Below are 21,846 nucleotides of genomic sequence, written 5' to 3'. Positions count from 1 at the left end.
AATATTAGGTTTTTTTGCTCAGAACTTGGAGAACCAAATAAAATAGGCCTGCAGGCCACCAGTTGGCCCTCTATTTATTTTTCACACTTCGTTTTTCTCCCCAATTTCCTGGTATCCAATTAGTAGTTACAGTCTTGTCTCATCACTGCAAATCCCGTATGGACTCGGGAGAGGTGAAGGTCAAGAGCCGTGCGTCCTCCGAAACATAACCCAACCAAGCCACACTTCTTCTTGACACAATGCCCACTTAACACGGAAGCCAGGTGCACCAATGTGCACCGCACTGGCAACCGCCAATTTAGACTACTTACATACAGGTGCATATGCTAATAATTGTGCATTCTGGTTTAGATAGATAAGAAAACTTTTTTTAAATTACACCGAATGTAAAATTGCATTTGGCGCTCTGGGATAAAAGGGATAAAAACAGACATAAAACATACACACTGAGCACATTGAGCATTTACGTGTTAGATCATCTGTCTTATTTGGGATAAAATACTTTTTAGGCCATTCTTACAAGCGAGTGGCACTTTTAGTCTCTCACCAGATGGAAGCATTTGGAATGATGTGTGGGGGGGTTGAGTTGTTGTTGGATACCTGGAGTGCTTTCCTTGTGAGGTGTTGTTTGTACAGTTCATGAAGTGGTGTTGGCCTGATTTACAAAATCATGTATTTGTAAAATTGTGTCTTAAACTAGGCCTATTTCGTTGTATTGCCTACGAGTTTATGGGATACAACTAATAGACTATACCCACTAGATGTCACTGAATGAAAAGGAAACATTCTGGGTGTATTTTTATGGCGAGCTCTCAGTGTCCAGACAGCGCCAGGGGCTGTTCCCACCTTGTCAGTCAGGCTGCCGCTGCTAGTGGGCAGGGCCGTTCAGCGGCTGGGGTTTCTTTACGCTTTCATTATTTCTAGACCTCATTTTTTATTTCTATACTATTTTCATATTCAGGACACTGTTCGGTAAGATTTAATTTGATTTGTGTTAGTGTAAGGGACTTTAAAGATAATTGTGGCTCTGGGTGTTTAAGAGCAAATTCACAAGGGAATATCAGCGCAATGATGGAGGTAGAATTGTCAAGTGCACATCGAATTCAACAGGTAAGAGAAGGGGCTGAATAACATGCTTCATAGGCGGCCTAACAAATGTGTTTCTGACTCAAGAGAAACGCTTAGACTATAGAAATTGTGTCATAAGCCATTGTTGTTATCCTGTGGTAGGCTACTTAAAATGTTGCAGTATAGGCAACAGTATAGTAGACAGAAGGGGAGGCTAAGAAACTGCATCATAAAGTTGACTAGGCAACCTGGATTGCGCTATTTTGTGTTATATGGAACAAATTAAATGTAGCATAAATAAAGCCTATTAAATAAATGTGGATTGAAATTATTTTAATAGGCATAGAATCTCACTTTTTCCAACATTTGCTTGTTGTGAACTGTTTCTCATAAATCTGTAGAAAAATCTGCAAAGTCATTGGACAGCCTCATACTTGAGTTCTTTACCACAGCTGTAGCCTATAACACAGTTTCAAACTGTTTCATAAAGATTCAAATCCACGTTTAAGGTTGAATTTCGAAAGCAGGATGTCTTTGAATTGGTCAGAAAAAAAAAATGATACATCTGATTCTTCCCCAAAAATGCCATCCAGTTCATTGTTTGTCGAGAGCCCCCTCCAGGACTGTGGTAGTACCCTGTAGCGTGTGATCTCTGTATCGATGGCAGATCATCAGTGGCCACCTTCGCTCAGTCCACTAGGTCCACAATTGTAGGCAGTCTCATAGAGGAATGTTTGTTTGTAAAAGCTTATGTTTTGAAGTTCTTTGAATTAAAGGAAGAGATTGGCAAAGATAAATGTATCTTGATACAACTACAATATACTCCAAAGATGTACCAGATGTACCAGCACCAGCTGTGCCATCAGAGACTCTGGGTTCGTGCCCAGGCTCTGTCGTAACCTGCTGCGACTGGGAGGTCCGTGGGGCGACGCACAATTCGTCATTCGAGTTAGGGAGGGCTTGGCCGGTAGGGATGTCCTTGTCTCATCGCGCAGCAGCGACTCCTGTGGCGGGCCGGGCGCAGTGCGCGCTAACCAAGGTTGCCAGGTGCACGGTGTTTCCTCCGACACATTGGTGCGGCTGGCTTCCGGGTTGGATGCGCACTGTGGGTTAGGGTTAGGGGTTGATAGGACATTCACAGCTCAATAGGGACTCATTGGAACGCAGCACGTTCAAAATATGGGGCACTTCCGGATTGGATTTTTCTCAGGCTTTCGCCTGCAACATCAGTTCTGTGATACTCACAGACAATATCTTTACAGTTTTGGAAACGTTAGAGTGTTTTCTATCCAAAGCTGTCAATTATATGCATATTCTAGCATCTTGTCCTGACAAAATATCTAGTTTAAAACGGGAATGTTTTTTTCCCAAAAATGAAAATACTGCCCCTAGAGTCGCAACAGGTTAAGAAGCAGTGCGGCTTGGTTGGGTTGTGTATCGGAGGACGCATGACTTTCAACCTTCGTCTCTCCCAAGCCCGTACGGGAGTTGTAGCGATGAGACAAGATAGTAGCTACTAAAACATTTGGATACCACGAAATTGGAGAGAAAAAGGGGTCAAATTCAAACAAACAAAACAAATCCTATAATGTGATTTTCTGGACAAAAAAATCTCATTTTGTCTGTCATAGCTGAAGTGTACCTATGATGAACATTACAGGCCTCTCTCATCTTTTTAAGTGGGAGAACTTGCACAATTGGTGGCTGACTAAATACTTTTTTGCCCCACTGTACCTGTGATGTGAGAAATGTTTTGTTGTCTGAATACAGCTGTGACGACCCTTTGGGAAGAATTACATTTGGTTTAGCTTCTCTATTGTCCATGAGTTATTTACTCTGAAAAAAAAAAAAAGAACCTAACACAAGTTTTAGTTGAGGTTTAGGATTTAGTGAGTGTTTTGTTCCAAATCCAATGCTTTTAGTTTCAAATCAAATCATCAAATCAAATCAAATTTTATTTGTCACATACACATGGTTAGCAGATGTTAATGCGAGTGTAGCGAAATGCTTGTGCTTCTAGTTCCGACAATGCAGTAATAACCAACAAGTAATCTAACTAACAATTCCAAAACTACTGTCTTGTACACAGTGTAAGGGGATAAAGAATATGTACATAAGGATATATGATGAGTGATGGTACAGAGCAGCATAGGCAAGATACAGTAGATGGTATCGAGTACAGTATGTACAAATGAGATGAGTATGTAAACAAAGTGGCATAGTTTAAAGTGGCTAGTGATACATGTATTACATAAGGATACAGTCGATGATATAGAGTACAGTATATACGTATGCATATGAGATGAATAATGTAGGGTAAGTAACATTATATAAGGTAGCATTGTTTAAAGTGGCTAGTGATATATTTACATCATTTCCCATCAATTCCCATTATTAAAGTGGCTGGAGTTGAGTCAGTGTCAGTGTGTTGGCAGCAGCCACTCAATGTTAGTGGTGGCTGTTTAACAGTCTGATGGCCTTGAGATAGAAGCTGTTTTTCAGTCTCTCGGTCCCAGCTTTGATGCACCTGTACTGACCTTGCCTTCTGGATGATAGCGGGGTGAACAGGCAGTGGCTCGGGTGGTTGATGTCCTTGATGATCTTTATGGCCTTCCTGTGACATCGGGTGGTGTAGGTGTCCTGGAGGGCAGGTAGTTTGACCCCGGTGATGCGTTGTGCAGACCTCACCACCCTCTGGAGAGCCTTACGGTTGAGGGCGGAGCAGTTGCCGTACCAGGCGGTGATACAGCCCGCCAGGATGCTCTCGATTGTGCATCTGTAGAAGTTTGTGAGTGCTTTTGGTGACAAGCCAAATTTCTTCAGCCTCCTGAGGTTGAAGAGGCGCTGCTGCGCCTTCTTCACAATGCTGTCTGTGTGAGTGGACCAATTCAGTTTGTCTGTGATGTGTATGCCGAGGAACTTAAAACTTGCTACCCTCTCCACTACTGTTCCATCGATGTGGATAGGGGGGTGTTCCCTCTGCTGTTTCCTGAAGTCCACAATCATCTCCTTAGTTTTGTTGACGTTGAGTGTGAGGTTATTTTCCTGACACCACACTCCGAGGGCCCTCACCTCCTCCCTGTAGGCCGTCTCGTCGTTGTTGGTAATCAAGCCTACCACTGTTGTGTCGTCCGCAAACTTGATGATTGAGTTGGAGGCGTGCGTGGCCACGCAGTCGTGGGTGAACAGGGAGTACAGGAGAGGGCTCAGAACGCACCCTTGTGGGGCCCCAGTGTTGAGGATCAGCGGGGAGGAGATGTTGTTGCCTACCCTCACCACCTGGGGGCGGCCCGTCAGGAAGTCCAGTACCCAGTTGCACAGGGCGGGGTCGAGACCCAGGGTCTCGAGCTTGATGACGAGCTTGGAGGGTACTATGGTGTTGAATGCCGAGCTGTAGTCAATGAACAGCATTCTCACATAGGTATTCCTCTTGTCCAGATGGGTTAGGGCAGTGTGCAGTGTGGTTGAGATTGCATCGTCTGTGGACCTATTTGGGCGGTAAGCAAATTGGAGTGGGTCTAGGGTGTCAGGTAGGGTGGAGGTGATATGGTCCTTGACTAGTCTCTCAAAGCACTTCATGATGACGGAAGTGAGTGCTACGGGGCGGTAGTCGTTTAGCTCAGTTACCTTAGCTTTCTTGGGAACAGGAACAATGGTGGCCCTCTTGAAGCATGTGGGAACAGCAGACTGGTATAGGGATTGATTGAATATGTCCGTAAACACACCGGCCAGCTGGTCTGCGCATGCTCTGAGGGCGCGGCTGGGGATGCCGTCTGGGCCTGCAGCCTTGCGAGGGTTAACACGTTTAAATGTCTTACTCACCTCGGCTGCAGTGAAGGAGAGACCGCATGTTTTCGTTGCCGGCCGTGTCAGTGGCACTGTATTGTCCTCAAAGCGGGCAAAAAAGTTGTTTAGTCTGCCTGGGAGCAGGACATCCTGGTCCGTGACTGGGCTGGATTTCTTCCTGTAGTCCGTGATTGACTGTAGACCCTGCCACATGCCTCTTGTGTCTGAGCCGTTGAATTGAGATTCTACTTTGTCTCTGTACTGACGCTTAGCTTGTTTGATAGCCTTGCGGAGGGAATAGCTGCACTGTTTGTATTCGGTCATGTTACCAGACACCTTCCCCTGATTAAAAGCAGTGGTTTGCGCTTTCAGTTTCACGCGAATGCTGCCATCAATCCACGGTTTCTGGTTAGGGAATGTTTTAATCGTTGCTATGGGAACGACATCTTCAACGCACGTTCTAATGAACTCACACACCGAATCAGCGTATTCGTCAATGTTGTTGTCTGACGCAATACGAAACATGTCCCAGTCCACGTGGTGGAAGCAGTCTTGGAGTGTGGAGTCAGCTTGGTCGGACCAGCGCTGGACAGACCTCAGCGTGGGAGCCTCTTGTTTTAGTTTCTGTCTGTAGGCAGGGATCAACAAAATGGAGTCGTGGTCAGCTTTTCCGAAAGGGGGGCGGGGCAGGGCCTTATATGCGTCGCGGAAGTTAGAGTAACAATGATCCAAGGTCTTTCCACCCCTGGTTGCGCAATCGATATGCTGATAAAATTTAGGGAGTCTTGTTTTCAGATTAGCCTTGTTAAAATCCCCAGCTACAATGAATGCAGCCTCCGGATGAATGTTTTCCAGTTTGCAAAGAGTTAAATAAAGTTCGTTCAGAGCCATCGATGTGTCTGCTTGGGGGGGATGTATACGGCTGTGATTATAATCGAATAGTTTTATAAATATTTAGGGCTAACTTATTCCTTGCCACCCACTCTGAAACTAACTGCAGTTATTTGTTGACTGTTGCAGTCATTTCAGTCGCTGTAGTAGATGACATGTAATAGTGTTGAGTCATCCACATACATAGGAACTCTGGCTTTACTCAAAGTCAGTGGCATGTCGTTAATAAACATTGAAAAAAGCAAGGGGCTTAATCAGCTACCCTGGGGAATTCCTGATTCTAACTGGATTATATTTGATAGGCTTCCATTAAAGAACACCCTCTGTGTTCTGTTAGACAAGTAACTCTTTATCCACATTATAGCAGGGGGTGTAAAGCCGCAACACATATGTTTTTCCAGCAGTACACTATGCTCAATAATGTGAAAAGCTCAAAAGCTGCACTGATGTCTAACAAGACAGCCCCCACAATAATTTCATCATCAGTTTCTCTCAGCCAATCATCAGTCATTTGTGTAAGTGCTGTGCTTGTTGAGTGTCCTTCCCTATAAGCATGCTGAAATTCTGTTATCAATTTGTTTACTGTAAAATACTATTGTATCTGGTCAAGCACAATTAACCCTCCTCAGGACTTTAAACGGCCCCACAAACCGGGGGCTAAGCTTCTGGCAGGCGGAGGGGCCTCGCCTGGCTTTGATGCCAAGGTGCTAGGGCCGGCTGATACCCCAACACGCACTGGAAAGGAATGAGGTTAGTGGAGGAGTGGCAGTGGGAGTTCTGCGCATACTCAGCCCAAGGTAGAAAATCTGCCCACTCCCCATTCCAGTCCTGACAGTAACACCTCAGGAACCTGCACACCTCCTGATTGATCTACCTGTCCATTAGCTTGAGGACGGTACCCGGTGGTGAGACTGACCGTGACCCTCAGGCGTTCCATGAACGCTTTCCATACGCTTGAGGTGAACTGAGGGCCACGGTCTGACACAATGTCCTCCAGGATACCGTAGTGCCGGAAGACGTGCATATAAAGAGCCTCCGCAATTTGCATAGCTGATGGGATTCCAGGCAGAGGAAGGAGGCGACAAGCTTTGGAAAACCGGTCCACAACGAAGAGAACGGTGGTTTTCTCCTGGGAGGGGGGAAGGTCAGTGACAAAGTCAACCGAGAGGTAAGACCAGGATCATTGTGGAACCGGCAGGGGAAGAATATTTTATACCCAAGGTGTCTGGGTGTCTTAGACTGGGCACAGATGGATCAGGAAGAGACTTCTCAGTCAGGCAGGCGGTGGTACGGCTTATCCCAGGATGACTCGACACAGGTGCCTGGGGCACCCAGGTAAGGAGTCGGTCCCCCACACCCGTGGGCACATAGGCGTGGTTTTTCGTAGAGGTGAGACAGGGAGTCCGCCTTCACGTTCTTCGAGCCTGGCCTATAAGAAAGCATGAATTGGAACCTGACGAAGAATAGAGCCCATCTGGCCTGTCTTGGGTTTAGCCTCTTCGCTGCCCTGATGTACTCCAGGTTGCGATGGTCCATCCACACCAGGAAAGGGTGTTTGGACCCCTCCAGCCAGTTCCTCCACGCCTTCAGAGTCTTCTTCACTGCCAAGAATTCCCGGTCCCGACATCGTAGTTCCTCTGAGCCGGGCTCAGCTGCTTGGAGTAGAAGGCGCAGGGCCGCAGCTTTGGAGGGGTTCCTGTGCACTGGGACAGCACTGCCCTGACTCCTACTTTGAAGGTATCCACCTCAACAATGAAAGGAAGTGAGGGATCGGGATGTGCCAGCACGGGAGCAGTGATGAAGCGTGCCTTCAGTGTCTCGAACGCCCTCTCTGCCCCCACCGTCCCACGAAGCCGCTGGGGACCTCCTCTCAGCAGGGAGGTAAGATGGTGCGACCACCGTGCTGAAGCCCAGGATGAACCTCCAGGAATCACTGGAATGCTTTCACGGAGTTAGGGATGAGCCATGACCTGACTGCGCTGATGCGATGCTCCTCCATCTCCACTCCCTCCGTGTATATAAGGTAGCCCAAAAAGAACACCGACCTCTGGAAAAACAAGCACTTCTCTTGTTTAACATATAGATCATGCTCCAACAGTCTTCCCAGCACAGTCCTGACTAACGAGACATGCTGGGCCCGGTCAGCAGAATAGACAAAGATGTCATATATATAAACCACTACGCCTCTTCCCAGCATGTCCCGAAACACCTTGTTGATAAAGGCCTGGAAGACTGAAGGAGTATTAGACAGGCCAAAAGGCATCACAAGTTACTCGTAATGGCCCATGGTTGTGGAAAAGGCCGTTTTCCATTCGTTGCCTGCACGAATGCGCACCAGATTGTAGAAGCTCCTCAAGTCCAGTTTCGCAAAATTCAATGATGGTTGGGATGAGGAGTAGAGGATATCTGAAAAAAAGTATCTTGAGGAGGCTGGTGACGTAGAGGGGTGGATAAAACCCTGCTGGAGGCTCTCCTGTACGTAGGTCTCCTTTGCCTCAGTCTCAGCAAAGGAGAGGAGATAGACGTGTCCTGGTATTCCTCCGGTATCTCCACTTGAGGGGTACGGTCCAGACTTTCCACTGTAGTGGTGTTGACAGACATCGCAAGACACCTCCCCTGACATTCCTGCAACCAACCCAGCAGTCTCATCTTGATCCAGGAAATAACATGGTTTTGCCAAGTCAACCAGGGGAGACCTAAAACAACGAGGTGCGTGGGGGTGTCTATAATGAAAAAGGTGACTTGTTTTAAATTAGTGTCATGGGTCAGCAGAGAAACAGGAACAGTGATGTGATGTACGAGCCCTGTCCCTATTGGATGATTATCCAGGGCTTGAACCAGAATGGGTGACTGTAGGGGAACCAAAGGAATGCATAATACCGTGGTCAGTACTCTATCGAAAAGATTCCCAGGAGCTCCGGAATCAAGAAAACAAGAGTGAGGGCTAGGGTATTCAGGGAATTTAATGGGTAAACATATTGGTTGAGTTGACAGAAAAGGAAATCTTGCATCCTACCTGGGTTGGTAAGATGCAAGAATGCATGGCTTGTCACCTCCTCACCTTTTTGTGGATACAGGGCAGGTCGGGGAGAAATGACCCCTTTCCTCACAATAGGAGCAGAGGCCCAGATTCCTCCTTCTCCCACACTCTGCTTCAGGCAAACGTGCAGAGCACACCTCCATCGGATCTGGCCACGGAGCAGGTGTAGCCATAGGCTCCGGATCACGCAGATGTCTTCTTCGGTACCGCAGGAGGGTGTCCAAACAAATCTCCATGCTGATGATCCGTGCCTCCTCCCGCAGTCCGCTGCAGAACACAGTGACCATAGCCAACTCGTTCCATCCGGTGGAGGTCCTGAACTCCAGGGCGAACTCCGAGGCGGTCCTAGATCCCTGATGTAGTGAGAGTAGGCGCTCACGCCCCTCTCGGCCCTCCACAGGATGATAAAACACAGAGCAGAAGAGAAGCCACAGTGAAGCGCTCATAGGACTCAACCTCGGGTCCACCCGTTTCTCAGACCGTGGTCCCCCAGTCCAGGGCCAGTCCGGTCAGTGCCGAGAAGACGGTGGCAACCCTGTCTCTCCCGGAGTGAGGTACAGGTCGCATTGCAGAAGGAATCCCTTGCATTCCGCAGGCACTCCGTCAAAGCCCTCTGGGAGGAACAGGGATATTCCACGGGCCGGCTAAGATGGGACAGAGGCAGGTTGTGGTGTGGGGGCCGGTGCCGGAAGCAGTGCTGGAGACTGGAGGGACTGCACACTCCCCTCCAAGTGCAGGATGGTTGCCAGCACACTGTCCATGGTGCTGCCAAGTATGGAGAGACAGTTCTCGTGATGCTGGACTGTCCCTACGATGGGTGCCAGCTCAGCCTTTCCCGCATTTTCCATTGGTGGTCGTTTATTCTGTTCTGTTGTCTAATGATTGGAGACAGGTGCAAATACGTAATAGCGGGTTTTACTTTCTCCACCCAAACAAAGAGCAAAGGTGTAAACTTGTGATGCACCGATATAACATTTTTGGCCAATACCGATATCTGCCTTTTTTGGGGGGGGGCTTTAAAACATTCTAGTACGGTTAAATAGTTAATACACACACATGGACGCAGCGGTCTAAGGCACTGCATCTCAGTGCAAGATGCATCACTACAGTCCTTGGTTCGAATCGAGGCAGCATCACATCCAGCCGTGATTGGAAATCCCATAGGGTGGCACACAATTGGCCCAGCATCGTCCGAGTTTGACCATGGTAGGCTGTCCATATAAATAAGAATTTGTTCTTAACTGACTTGCCAAGATAAATAAAGGTTACACACACACACACACACACACACACACACACACACACACACTGACCAAAAAGTTTTTGTTGGCATTTACGTGTGTCCCCATTACCAGTAAAACATAATCTTAACCTATTTCGGCGTTTCATTCTTAACCAGGATTTCTATGGAACGCTGTTTGGGTCTTTGCCTGTCAAACAAGACACACTGTAACACTATTTGACGTGTCAAATAAGCTTGTTGACCAATACATGAATATGACTGCACGTCACAAAATAATTTAAAGCGTTCATACATTTTTTTTACATAGTTACAGTATTAAACATTGGTTACACTCACTCGTATTTCATATGTAACAACGATTCATCGATACGTATGCTATGATGCTGGTAAAGTTGTCTCGCGCACCTACAGTGCTGGTCATGAAAAAAAACTTGTTACGGTTTTCTTCCGTCAAAGGAGAGGCGGACCAAAATGCAGCGTGGTTATTTTGACACATGAAAACCTAAACAGCCTTATCTGGTGCAAACAAACACTGAGACAGGAACAATCACCCACAAAACACTCAAAGATTATGGCTGCCTAAATATGGTTCCAAATCAGAGACAACGATAAACACCTGCCTCTGATTGAGAACCACTCCAGACAGCCATAGACTATTCTAGACAACCCCACTATACCACAATCCCAATGCCTACAAAAACCCCAAGACAAAACACACCACATAATAAACCCATGTCACACCCTGGCCTAACCAAAATAATAAAGAAAACACAAAATACTAAGACCAGGGCGTGACAGAATCCCCCCCCCCACCCCCCCAAGGTGCGGACTCCCGGCCGCACACCTAAACCCATAGGGGAGGGTCCGGGTGGGCGTCTGTCCACGGTGGCGGCTCCGGCGCGGGACGTGGACCCCACTCCAGCAAAGTCTTAGTCCGCATGCATCACGTCCTTAGATTGGCAACCCTCGCCACCGACCTTGGCTTAGTAACCCTAACCAAGGGCCCCACTGGACTGAGGGACAGCTCGGGACTGAGGTAGCTCGGGACTGAGGGGTAGCTCGGGACTGAGGGGTAGCTCAGGACTGAGGGGAAGCTCAGTACTGAGAGGAAGCTCAGTACTGAGAGGAAGCTCAGGCAGGTTGATGGCTCTGGAAGATCCTAGCTGGCTGGTGGTTCTGGCAGATCCTGGCTGACTGGTGGTTCCGGCAGATCCTGGCTGACTGGCAGCTCTGGCAGATCCTGGCTGACTGGCGGATCCTGGCTGAATGGCGAATCCTGGCTGAATGGCGGATCCTGGCTGACTGGCGGATCTGGAAGATCCTGGCTGACTGGCAGCTCTGGCAGATCCTGGCTGACTGGCGGATCCTGGCTGAATGGCGGATCCTGGCTGAATGGCGGATCTGGAAGATCCTGGCTGACTGGCAGATCCTGGCAGACTGGCGGCTCTGGCTGCTCCATGCTGACTGGCGGCTCTGGCTGCTCCATGCTGACTGGCGGCTCTGGCTGCTCCATGCAGACTGGCAGCTCTGGCGGCTCCTTGCAGACTGGCAGCTCTGGCGGCTCCTTGCAGACTGACAGCTCTGGCAGCGCTGAACAGGCAGGAGACTCCGGCAGCGCTGTAGAGGAGGAAGGCTCTGACAGTGCTGGTCAGGCGGGAGACTCCGGCAGCACTGGAGAGGAGGAAGGCTCCGACAGCGCTGGACAGGCGGGAGACTCCGGCAGCGCTGGAGAGGCGAGGCGCACTGTAGGCCTGATGCGTGGTGCTGGCACTGGTGGTACTGGGCCGAGGACAGCCTGGTGCGGGGAGCTGCCACCGGAGGGCTGGTGTGTGGAGGTTGCAGAGGATGGACCAGACCGTGAAGGCGTACTGGAGATCTTGAGAGCAGGGCTGGCACCAACCGCCCTGGCTGGATCTTCACCCTAGCCCGGCAGATGTGAGGAGCTGAGATGTAGCGTACCGGACAAAACTAGCTAGCTCATGGATGCAAACAATGTTCTTCCCCAAAAAGATAGCAAAACGACAATCTGTTTCAGTAGCTATAGTTAGCTAGCTAACTACAGTTGAAGTCGGAAGAGTCATTAAAACTCGTTTTTCAACCACTCCACAAATTTCTTGTTAACAAACTATTGTTTTGGCAAGTTGGTTAGGACATCTACTTTGTGCACAAGTAATTTTTCCAACAATTGTTTACAGAGATTATTTCACTTATAATTCACTGTATCACAATTCCAGTGGGTCAGAAGTTAATATACACTAAGTTTACTGTGCATTTAAACAGTTTGGAAAATTCCAGAAAATTATGTGTTGGCTTAGAAGCTTCTGATAGGCTAATTGACATAATTTGAGTCAATTGGAGGGTACCTGTGGATGTATTTCAAGGCCTAACCTTCAAACTCAGTGCCTCTTTGCTTGACAACATGGGAAATCAAAGAAATCAGCCAAGACCTCAGAAAAAAACATTTGTAGACCTGCACAAGTCTGGTTCATCCTCGGGAGCAATTTTAAACGCCTGAAGGTACCACGTTCATCTGCACAAACAATAGTACGCAATTATAAACACCATGGGACCACGCAGTCGTCATACCACTCAGGGAGGAGACGCATTCTGTCTCCGAGAGATGAACGTACTTTGGTGCAAAAAGTGCAAATCAATCCCAGAACAACAACAAAGGACCATGTGAAGATCCTGGAGGAACAGGTGCAAAGGTATCTATATCCACAGTAAAACGAGTCCTATATCGACATAACCTGAAAAGCCACTCAGCAAGGAAGAAGCCACTGCTCCAAAACCGCCATAAAAAGTAGCAGACCACAGTTTGCAACTGCTCATGGGGACAAAGATCGTACTTTTAGGAAAAACGTCCTCTGGTCTGATGAAACAAAAATAGAACTGTTTGGCCATAATGACCATCATAATGACCATGCAGTCCCCACTGAACAGTTGATGTTGAGATGTGTCTGATAGTTGAACTCTGTGAAGTATTTATTTGGGCTGCAATTTCTGAGGCTGGTAACTCTAATGAACTTTTCCTCTGCAGCAGAGGTAACTCTGGGTCTTCCTTTCCTGTGGCGATCCTCATGAAAGCCAGTTTCATCTTTGCGACCACACTTGAAGAAACATTCAAAGTTCTTGAAATATCCCGCATTGACTGACCTTCATGTCTTAAAGTAATGATGGACTGTTGTTTCTCTTTGTCTATTTGAGCTGTTCTTGCCAGAATATGGACTTGGTCTTTTACCTAATAGGGCTATCTTTTGTATACCACCCCGAGTTTGTCACAACACAACACTATTATTGTAGAAAAATAGTAAAAATAAAGAAAAACCCTTGAATGAGTAGGTGTGTCCAAACTTTTTACTGGTACTGTATTTATATTGTATCATAAAGGGTGCTTTTGAAAAAGAAACCTAGGTCTCTGTGTTCTCTGTTAAAATACAATTCTAACCAGCTACACGCAGCCTGGTCCAGGCCAATTGATGAAAGCCTCTGAATAAGTAATGAGTGAGCTACAGTGTTGAAGGCTTTAGACAAGTCAATGTTTGCAAAGGTTCATACTGTATCTAGCTACTTCTGCTCACAGAATGAATAGCAGGATTTGGTTCTGGGTTCCGAAATTAGTTGAAACTAAGCCTGAAACTAGACTGCACGTGCCATGTCTGTTTTTCTCATTTATATTATCTGCTGCTGAAATGAACCCATAGTAATCAATGAGACTTGCTACACTGGCCACAGAAATCAACACATCAGTGAATTTTTATTTGTATTATTATTTTTCAACTCTCTGGGATATGTGGGATGGTAGCGTCCCACCTCGCCAACAGCCAGTTTAAGTGGATGGCGCCAAATTCAAAACAAAAAAAATCTCATTATTAAAATTCCTCAAGCATACAAGTATTTTACACCATTTTAAAGATAACATTCTCGTTAATCCAGCCACAGTGTCTGATTTAAAAAATGCTTTACAGCGAAAGCACCACAAACGATTATGTTAGGTCACCACCAACTCACAGAAAAACACAGCCATTTTTCCAGCCAAAGAGAGGAGTCACAAAAAGCACAGATAGAGATCAAATGAATCACTAACCTTTGATGATCTTCATCAGATGACACTCATAGGACTTCATGTTACACAATACATGTATGTTTTGTTCGATAAAGTGCATATCTATATAAAAAATCTAATTTTATATTGGCACATTACATTCAGTAGTTCTAAAACATGCAGTGATTGTGCAGAGAGCCACATCAATTCACAGAAATACTCATCATAAAGGTTGATGAAAATACAAGTGTTATACATGGAATTCGAGATATACTTCTCTTTAATGCAACCGATGTGTCAGATTTCAAAATAACTTCACGGAAAAAGCAAACCATGCAATAATCTGAGTATAGTGTTCAGACAACAAAGCAGCCAAAAAGATATCTGCCAGATTGTTATAAATATTCACTTACCTTTGATGATCTTCATCAGAATGCACTCCCAGGAATCCCAGTTCCACGATAAATGTTTGATTTGTTCGATCATGTCCATCATTTATGTCCAAATAGCTTATTTTATTAGCACGTTTGGTAAACAAATCCAAACGCGCGTTCAGGTCCAGCCGAACGTCGGACGAAAAGTTCAAAAAGTTACATTACAGCCCATAGAAACTTGTCAAACTAAGTATAGAATCAATCTTTAGGATGTTTTTATCATAAATGTTCAATAATGTTCCAACCGGAGAATTCCTGTGTCTGTAGAAAAGCAATGGAACGAGAGCTAACTCTCTCGTGACCGCGCCTCAGAGCCTGTGGCACTCTGCCAGACACCTGGCTCAATCAGTTCTCATTCGCCCCCACTTCACAGTAGAAGCGTCAAACAAAGTTTTAAAGACTGTTGACATCTAGTGGATGCCATTGGAAGTGCAATAGGACCCCATTGACACTGTATATTGGAATGGCAAAGAGTTGAAATCGACCAACCTCAGATTTCCCACTTCCTGTTTGGATTTCTTCTCAGGTTTTCGCCTGCCATATGAGTTCTGATATACTCACAGACATCATTCAAACCGTTTAAGAAACTTCAGAGGTTTTTCTATCCAATACTAATAATAATATGCATATATTAGCAACTGGGACTGAGGAGCAGGCAGTTTACTCTGGGCACCTTTCATCCAAGCAACTCAATACTGCCACTGCATTGAATGCAAAGTCAACTTAGTGTGTGTCAACTTCTGACCCACTGGAATTGTGATACGGTGAATTATAAGTGAAGTAATCTGTCTAAACAATTGTTGGAAAAATTACTTGTGTCATGCACAAAGTAGATGTCCTAACCGACTTGCCAAAACGTTAACAAGAAATTGTTAACAAGAAATTTGTTGTTGAAAACAAGTTTTAATGACTCCAACATATGTGCATTTAAACTTTCGACTTCAATTGTATCTACCTAAATTACCCCATCCCCTTGCACAATGACTCGGTACCTGTACCGATTTTAATATAGCCAAGTCATTTCTCTGCATTGTTGGGAAGGACCCATAAGTAAGCGTTTCACTGTTAGTCCACACTTGTTGTTTACTAAGCATGTGACAAATACAAATTGATTTTACAAGAGTATCTGCCAACTGACTAAAATGTTAAATGAATGGCCTCTAGTATAGAAAGAGATGTGGATCTGAGTGTCTGCAATTAACTTGCAAGATCTTGCATGCTCAATGTGTAAATGTATGTTTTTAAACTGTAGTACTTTGTGTTTTATGTTGTAAATGTGTTTTTGCATAACATTTTGTGATGCTATTTTGGACAGGTCAGAGATTTTTAATCTCAATGAGACTAACCTGGTAAAATAAAGTTAACATTTTAAACATTAAAATAAAGATCAGCCTGAGATTGGCCTCTAATCAGGCTGCTTTATCAGGTTCCAATGCTGGCTGATTGATAGGCCTGCTAATATAACCATACATGTAGCTGTGTTCACCTCTCACTTTCTTTTGTTAGTTGATAAACGGGTTTGCGTGGGCCTAAAGTGAAAGCTATATTGTGTAGTATTTTGAGATAAGATTGACAAATGCGCCTTTACCTTACTTTTGTCATACTCACAGGGCCAGGTGAGTCTCACCCAACTCTCACATTAGTTTTCCTTTCATACTGTTGACCTAGTCAACTGACACCACAAGACATTGTATTTCAAGGTGTTTAGACACATGAAAATGCATTCCATTGTGTTGTGGGATGGTCATGCTGCCATGTTATCTGCACAATCCACACGCTATTCCACACACACACAATACTCTAATGTCAAAGTGGGAAAAAATTATATGATTTCCTTTTAATTAATAAAAAATAAAACACCATTATATTTTGATTAGATAAGTATTCACCCCCCTAAGTCAAAGCTCTGTCAATAGCTTGCTAGACAGATTTTTACAAGTCTTATATCCAATAAATGTCGTTCCACTTCATGATTGTGTCCCACTTGTTGTTGATTCTTCACAAAAAAATACAGTTTTATATCTTTATGTTTGAAGCCTGAAATGTGGCAAAAGGTCGCAAAGTTCAAGGGGGGCGAATACTTTCGCAAGGCACTGTACCTCTAGGATTTTGCCTGTACTTAGCTCTATTGAGTTTATATTCATCTTAAATATCTCCCACGTCCTTGCTGATGACAAGCACACCCATAACATGATGGAGCCAACACCATGCTTGAAAATATGGAGAGTGGTACTCAGTGATGTGTTGTGTTAGATTTGCCCCAAACATTGTATTCCGGACAAAAAGTGAATTTCTTTGCCACAGTATTTACCATATTACTTTAGTACCTTCTTGCAAACAGGTTGCAAGTTTTAGAATATTTTTTATTCTGGACAAGCTTCCTTCTTTGTAATCAATTCGGGTTAGTATTGTGGAGTAACTACAATGTTGTTGATTCATCCTCAGTTTTCTCCTATCACAGCCATTAAACTTGAATTGTTTTAAAATCGCCATTGGCCTCATGGTAAAATCCCTGAGCAGTTTCCTTCCTCTCTGGCAAACGAGTTAGGAAGGACGCTTGCATCTTGGTAGTGACTGAGTGTATTGATACACCATCCAAAGCGTAATTGTTAACTTCAGCATGCTCAAAGGGAAACGCTTTATTTTATTTTTACCCATCTACCAATAGGTGCCCTTCTTTGCAAGGCATGGGAAAACCTCCCTGGTCTTTGTGGTTGAATCTCTGCTTGAAATTGACTTCTTAACTGAGAGACATAACAGACAATTATGTGTGTGTGGTGCAGAGATTCAAAAAGCATGTTAACCCCTATTATTGCACACAGACTGAGTCCACACAACTTATTATGACACTTATTAAGCACCTTTTTTCTACTCCTGAACGTATTTAGGTTTGCCATAACAAAAGGGTTTAAATACTTGACTCAAGACATTACATCTTTTCACATTTTTATTAATTTGCAAAATAATCAAAAGATAAAAATTCCACTTTGACATTATGGGGTATTGTGTGTAGATCAGTGACACAAAATCTGAATGTAATACATTTTAAATTCAGGGTGTAACACAACAAAATGTGGAAAAAGTCAATTGTTGTGAATACCTTCTGAATGCACTGTAGTATTGACACATTTAGACACATGAAAATGCATTCCATTGTGTTGTGGGATGGTCATGCTGCCATGTTATCTGCACAATCCACACGCTATTCCACACACACACAATACTCTAATGTCAAAGTGGGAAAAAATTATATGATTTCCTTTTAATTAATAAAAAATAAAACACCATTATATTTTGATTAGATAAGTATTCACCCCCCTAAGTCAAAGCTCTGTCAATAGCTTGCTAGACAGATTTTTACAAGTCTTATATCCAATAAATGTCGTTCCACTTCATGATTGTGTCCCACTTGTTGTTGATTCTTCACAAAAAAATACAGTTTTATATCTTTATGTTTGAAGCCTGAAATGTGGCAAAAGGTCGCAAAGTTCAAGGGGGGCGAATACTTTCGCAAGGCACTGTACCTCTAGGATTTTGCCTGTACTTAGCTCTATTGAGTTTATATTCATCTTAAATATCTCCCACGTCCTTGCTGATGACAAGCACACCCATAACATGATGGAGCCAACACCATGCTTGAAAATATGGAGAGTGGTACTCAGTGATGTGTTGTGTTAGATTTGCCCCAAACATTGTATTCCGGACAAAAAGTGAATTTCTTTGCCACAGTATTTACCATATTACTTTAGTACCTTCTTGCAAACAGGTTGCAAGTTTTAGAATATTTTTTATTCTGGACAAGCTTCCTTCTTTGTAATCAATTCGGGTTAGTATTGTGGAGTAACTACAATGTTGTTGATTCATCCTCAGTTTTCTCCTATCACAGCCATTAAACTTGAATTGTTTTAAAATCGCCATTGGCCTCATGGTAAAATCCCTGAGCAGTTTCCTTCCTCTCTGGCAAACGAGTTAGGAAGGACGCTTGCATCTTGGTAGTGACTGAGTGTATTGATACACCATCCAAAGCGTAATTGTTAACTTCAGCATGCTCAAAGGGAAACGCTTTATTTTATTTTTACCCATCTACCAATAGGTGCCCTTCTTTGCAAGGCATGGGAAAACCTCCCTGGTCTTTGTGGTTGAATCTCTGCTTGAAATTGACTTCTTAACTGAGAGACATAACAGACAATTATGTGTGTGTGGTGCAGAGATTCAAAAAGCATGTTAACCCCTATTATTGCACACAGACTGAGTCCACACAACTTATTATGACACTTATTAAGCACCTTTTTTCTACTCCTGAACGTATTTAGGTTTGCCATAACAAAAGGGTTTAAATACTTGACTCAAGACATTACATCTTTTCACATTTTTATTAATTTGCAAAATAATCAAAAGATAAAAATTCCACTTTGACATTATGGGGTATTGTGTGTAGATCAGTGACACAAAATCTGAATGTAATACATTTTAAATTCAGGGTGTAACACAACAAAATGTGGAAAAAGTCAATTGTTGTGAATACCTTCTGAATGCACTGTAGTATTGTGCCAAAATGTTATTGAAACTCTGTCTCCAGTATAATATGTACTCTGTTGCAGTGACGGTCTGGCTCTCTGAAAACTACTTAGAACCACACCACCTTTCACCACCTGGGAAAATCCACACGCTAAACAGGAAAGTGCACATGCAGTTACATCACCCTCTCTGCTGTAATCTTTTCCCAGGTGGTGAAAGCTGGTGTGGTTCTAAGTAGTTTTCAGAGGGCCAGACCGTCACTGCAACAGAGTACATATTACACTGGAGACAGAGTTTCAATTACATTTTGGCACAATACTTTTTATTTATTTTTATTTCACCTTTATTTAACCAGGTAGGCTAGTTGAGAACAAGTTCTCATTTTCAACTGCGACCTGGCCAAGATAAAGCGTAGCAATTCGACACATACAACACAGAGTTACACATAGAATAAACAAAACATACAGTCAATACAACAGTAGAACAAAAGAAAACAAAAAGTCTATATACAGTGAGTGCATCATACTACAGTGCCTTCAGAAGGTATTCACACCAATGTACTTTTTCCACATTTTGTTGTGTTACACCCTGAATTTAAAATAGATTACATTCAGATTTTGTGTCACTGATCTACACACAATACCCCATAATGTCAAAGTGGAATTTTTGTATTTGAAAAGATGTAATGTCTTGAGTCAAGTATTTAAACCCTTTTGTTATTGCAAACCTAAATACGTTCAGGAGTAGAAAAAAGTGCTTAATAAGTGTCATAATAAGTTGCATTGACTCACTCTGTGTGCAATAATAGTGGTTAACATGCTTTTTGAATAACTACCTGATCTCTGCACCACACACACACAATTATGTTATGTCCCTCAGTCTAGTATTGAATTTCAAGCAGAGATTCAACCACAAAGACCAGGGAGGTTTTCCCATGCCTTGCAAAGAAGGGAACCATTTGGTAGATGGGTAAAAATTTAAGAAAGCGTTTCCCTTTGAGCATGCTGAAGTTATCAATTACGCTTTGGATGGTGTATCAATACACTGAGTCGCTACAAAGATGCAGGCGTCCTTCCTAACTCGTTTTCCGGAGAGGAAGGAAACTGCTCAGGGTATTACCATGAGGCCAATGATGATTTTAAAACAGTTTGAGTTTAATGACTGATAGGAGAAAACTGAGGATGAATCAACAACATTGTAGTTACTCCACAATACTAACATAAATAGATTACAAAGAAGGAAGCTTGTCCAGAATAAAAAATATTCCAAAACGTGCAACCTGTTTGCAATAAGGCACTAAAGTAATACGGAAAATAATGTGGCCAAGAAATGAACTTTTTGTCCGGGAATACAAAGCCTTATGTTTGGGGCAAATCTAACACAACACGTCACTGAGTACCACTCTCCATATTTTCAAGCATGTTGTTGGCTCCGTCATGTTATGGGTATGCTTGTCATTGTCAAGGACGTGGGAGTTTAGGATAAATATCAATTTAATAGAGCTAAGGCAAAATCCTAGAGGTAAATCTGGTTCAGTCTGCTTTCAAACAGTCACTGGGAGACAAATTCACGTTTTTTTTGCAGCAAAATAACCCAAAACACAAGGCCAAATATACACTGGAGTTGCTTACCAAGACGACATTGAATGTTCCTGAGTGGCAGAGTTACAGTTTTGACCTAAATCGGCTTGAAGATCTATGGCAAGACTTGTAAAAATCTATCTAGCAAGCTATTGACAGAGCTTTGACTTAGGGGGGTGAATACTTGTCTAATCAAGATATAATGGTGTTTTATTTTTCATTAATTAAAAGGAAATAAAAAAAAAATCCCACTTTGACATTAGAGTATTGTGTGTGTGTGGATCATTTACAAAACATGACCAATTAAATTAATTTGAATCCAACTTTGTAACATAACAAAATGTGTTAAAAGTAAGGAGCTGTGAAAACTTTCTGAAGGCACTATGTATTTCAAGCAATGTGACAGGTTTACACACTCATTGTTATTCTCTCAAACAGCTTCATGAGGAATGCTTTTCCAACAGTCTTGAAGGAGTTCCCACATATGCCGAACACTTGGCTACTTTTCCTTCACTCTGCGGTCCAACTCATCCCAAACCATCACACTTGGGTTGAGGTTGGGTGGTTGTGCAGGCCAGGTCATCTGATACAGCACTCCATCACTTTCCTTCTTGGTCAAATAGCCCTTACACAGCCTTGATGTGTGTTGGGTCATTGTCCTGTTGAAAAACAAATGATAGTCCCACTAAGTGCAAACCAGATTGAATGGTGTATTGCTGCAGAATGCTGTGGTAGCCATGCTGGTTGAGTATGTTTTGAATTCCAAATGAAACCCTGATTTACCAGCATTAAAATCCTCTAGATTAACTGAAGTTCTACATGGTTTGCTCGGAATTTGTTTAGAGTACCGTATACTGCCATCCACTTTGTATAAATCCACAGTAAATCCCATTACCAATTCATAAAAAAATTACCAGAGAGTGCCACTGAACTGGAGAGGCATAAGTTTACTAGGTATAGTCGATAAATTATAGTCATCCATCCTCAACAGTAGGTTAATGCATCTATTATTACGTGTTTTGCTTTTCAATTTTTTTCTTCAAAAACAATTCTCTGCATTCTTGGGAAGGACCCATAAGTAAGCATTTCACTGTTAGTCCACACCTGTTGTTTACGAAGCATGTGACAAATGCTAATTGATGTGATAAGAGCATCTGCCAACTGACTAAAACGTGAAATGAATGGCCTTTGGTTTAGAGAGAAAAGTGGATCTGAGTGTCTGCAATTAACTTGCAAGATTT

At 43.7% G+C, this 21,846-nt stretch overlaps 1 protein-coding gene across 1 annotated transcript in view; it reads left to right on the top strand.

Moving 5' to 3' along the window:
• Positions 1-825: 825 nt before the first annotated feature.
• Positions 826-21,846, top strand: part of LOC110527610 (nuclear factor erythroid 2-related factor 2) — a 33,548-nt gene continuing 12,527 nt past the window's right edge. Inside the window, exon 1 of the mRNA XM_021609005.3 lies at positions 826-1,110. Within this exon, the coding sequence (XP_021464680.3) occupies positions 1,069-1,110 (42 nt within the window). The 5' untranslated portion in view covers positions 826-1,068. The remainder of the gene's footprint in view (positions 1,111-21,846) is intronic.

The sequence above is a fragment of the Oncorhynchus mykiss genome, chromosome 7 (assembly GCF_057628025.1).
Source record: "Oncorhynchus mykiss isolate SJ-2025 chromosome 7, ASM5762802v1, whole genome shotgun sequence".
Classification (NCBI taxonomy): domain Eukaryota; kingdom Metazoa; phylum Chordata; class Actinopteri; order Salmoniformes; family Salmonidae; genus Oncorhynchus; species Oncorhynchus mykiss.
This window is presented reverse-complemented; position numbering and strand designations above follow the sequence as displayed.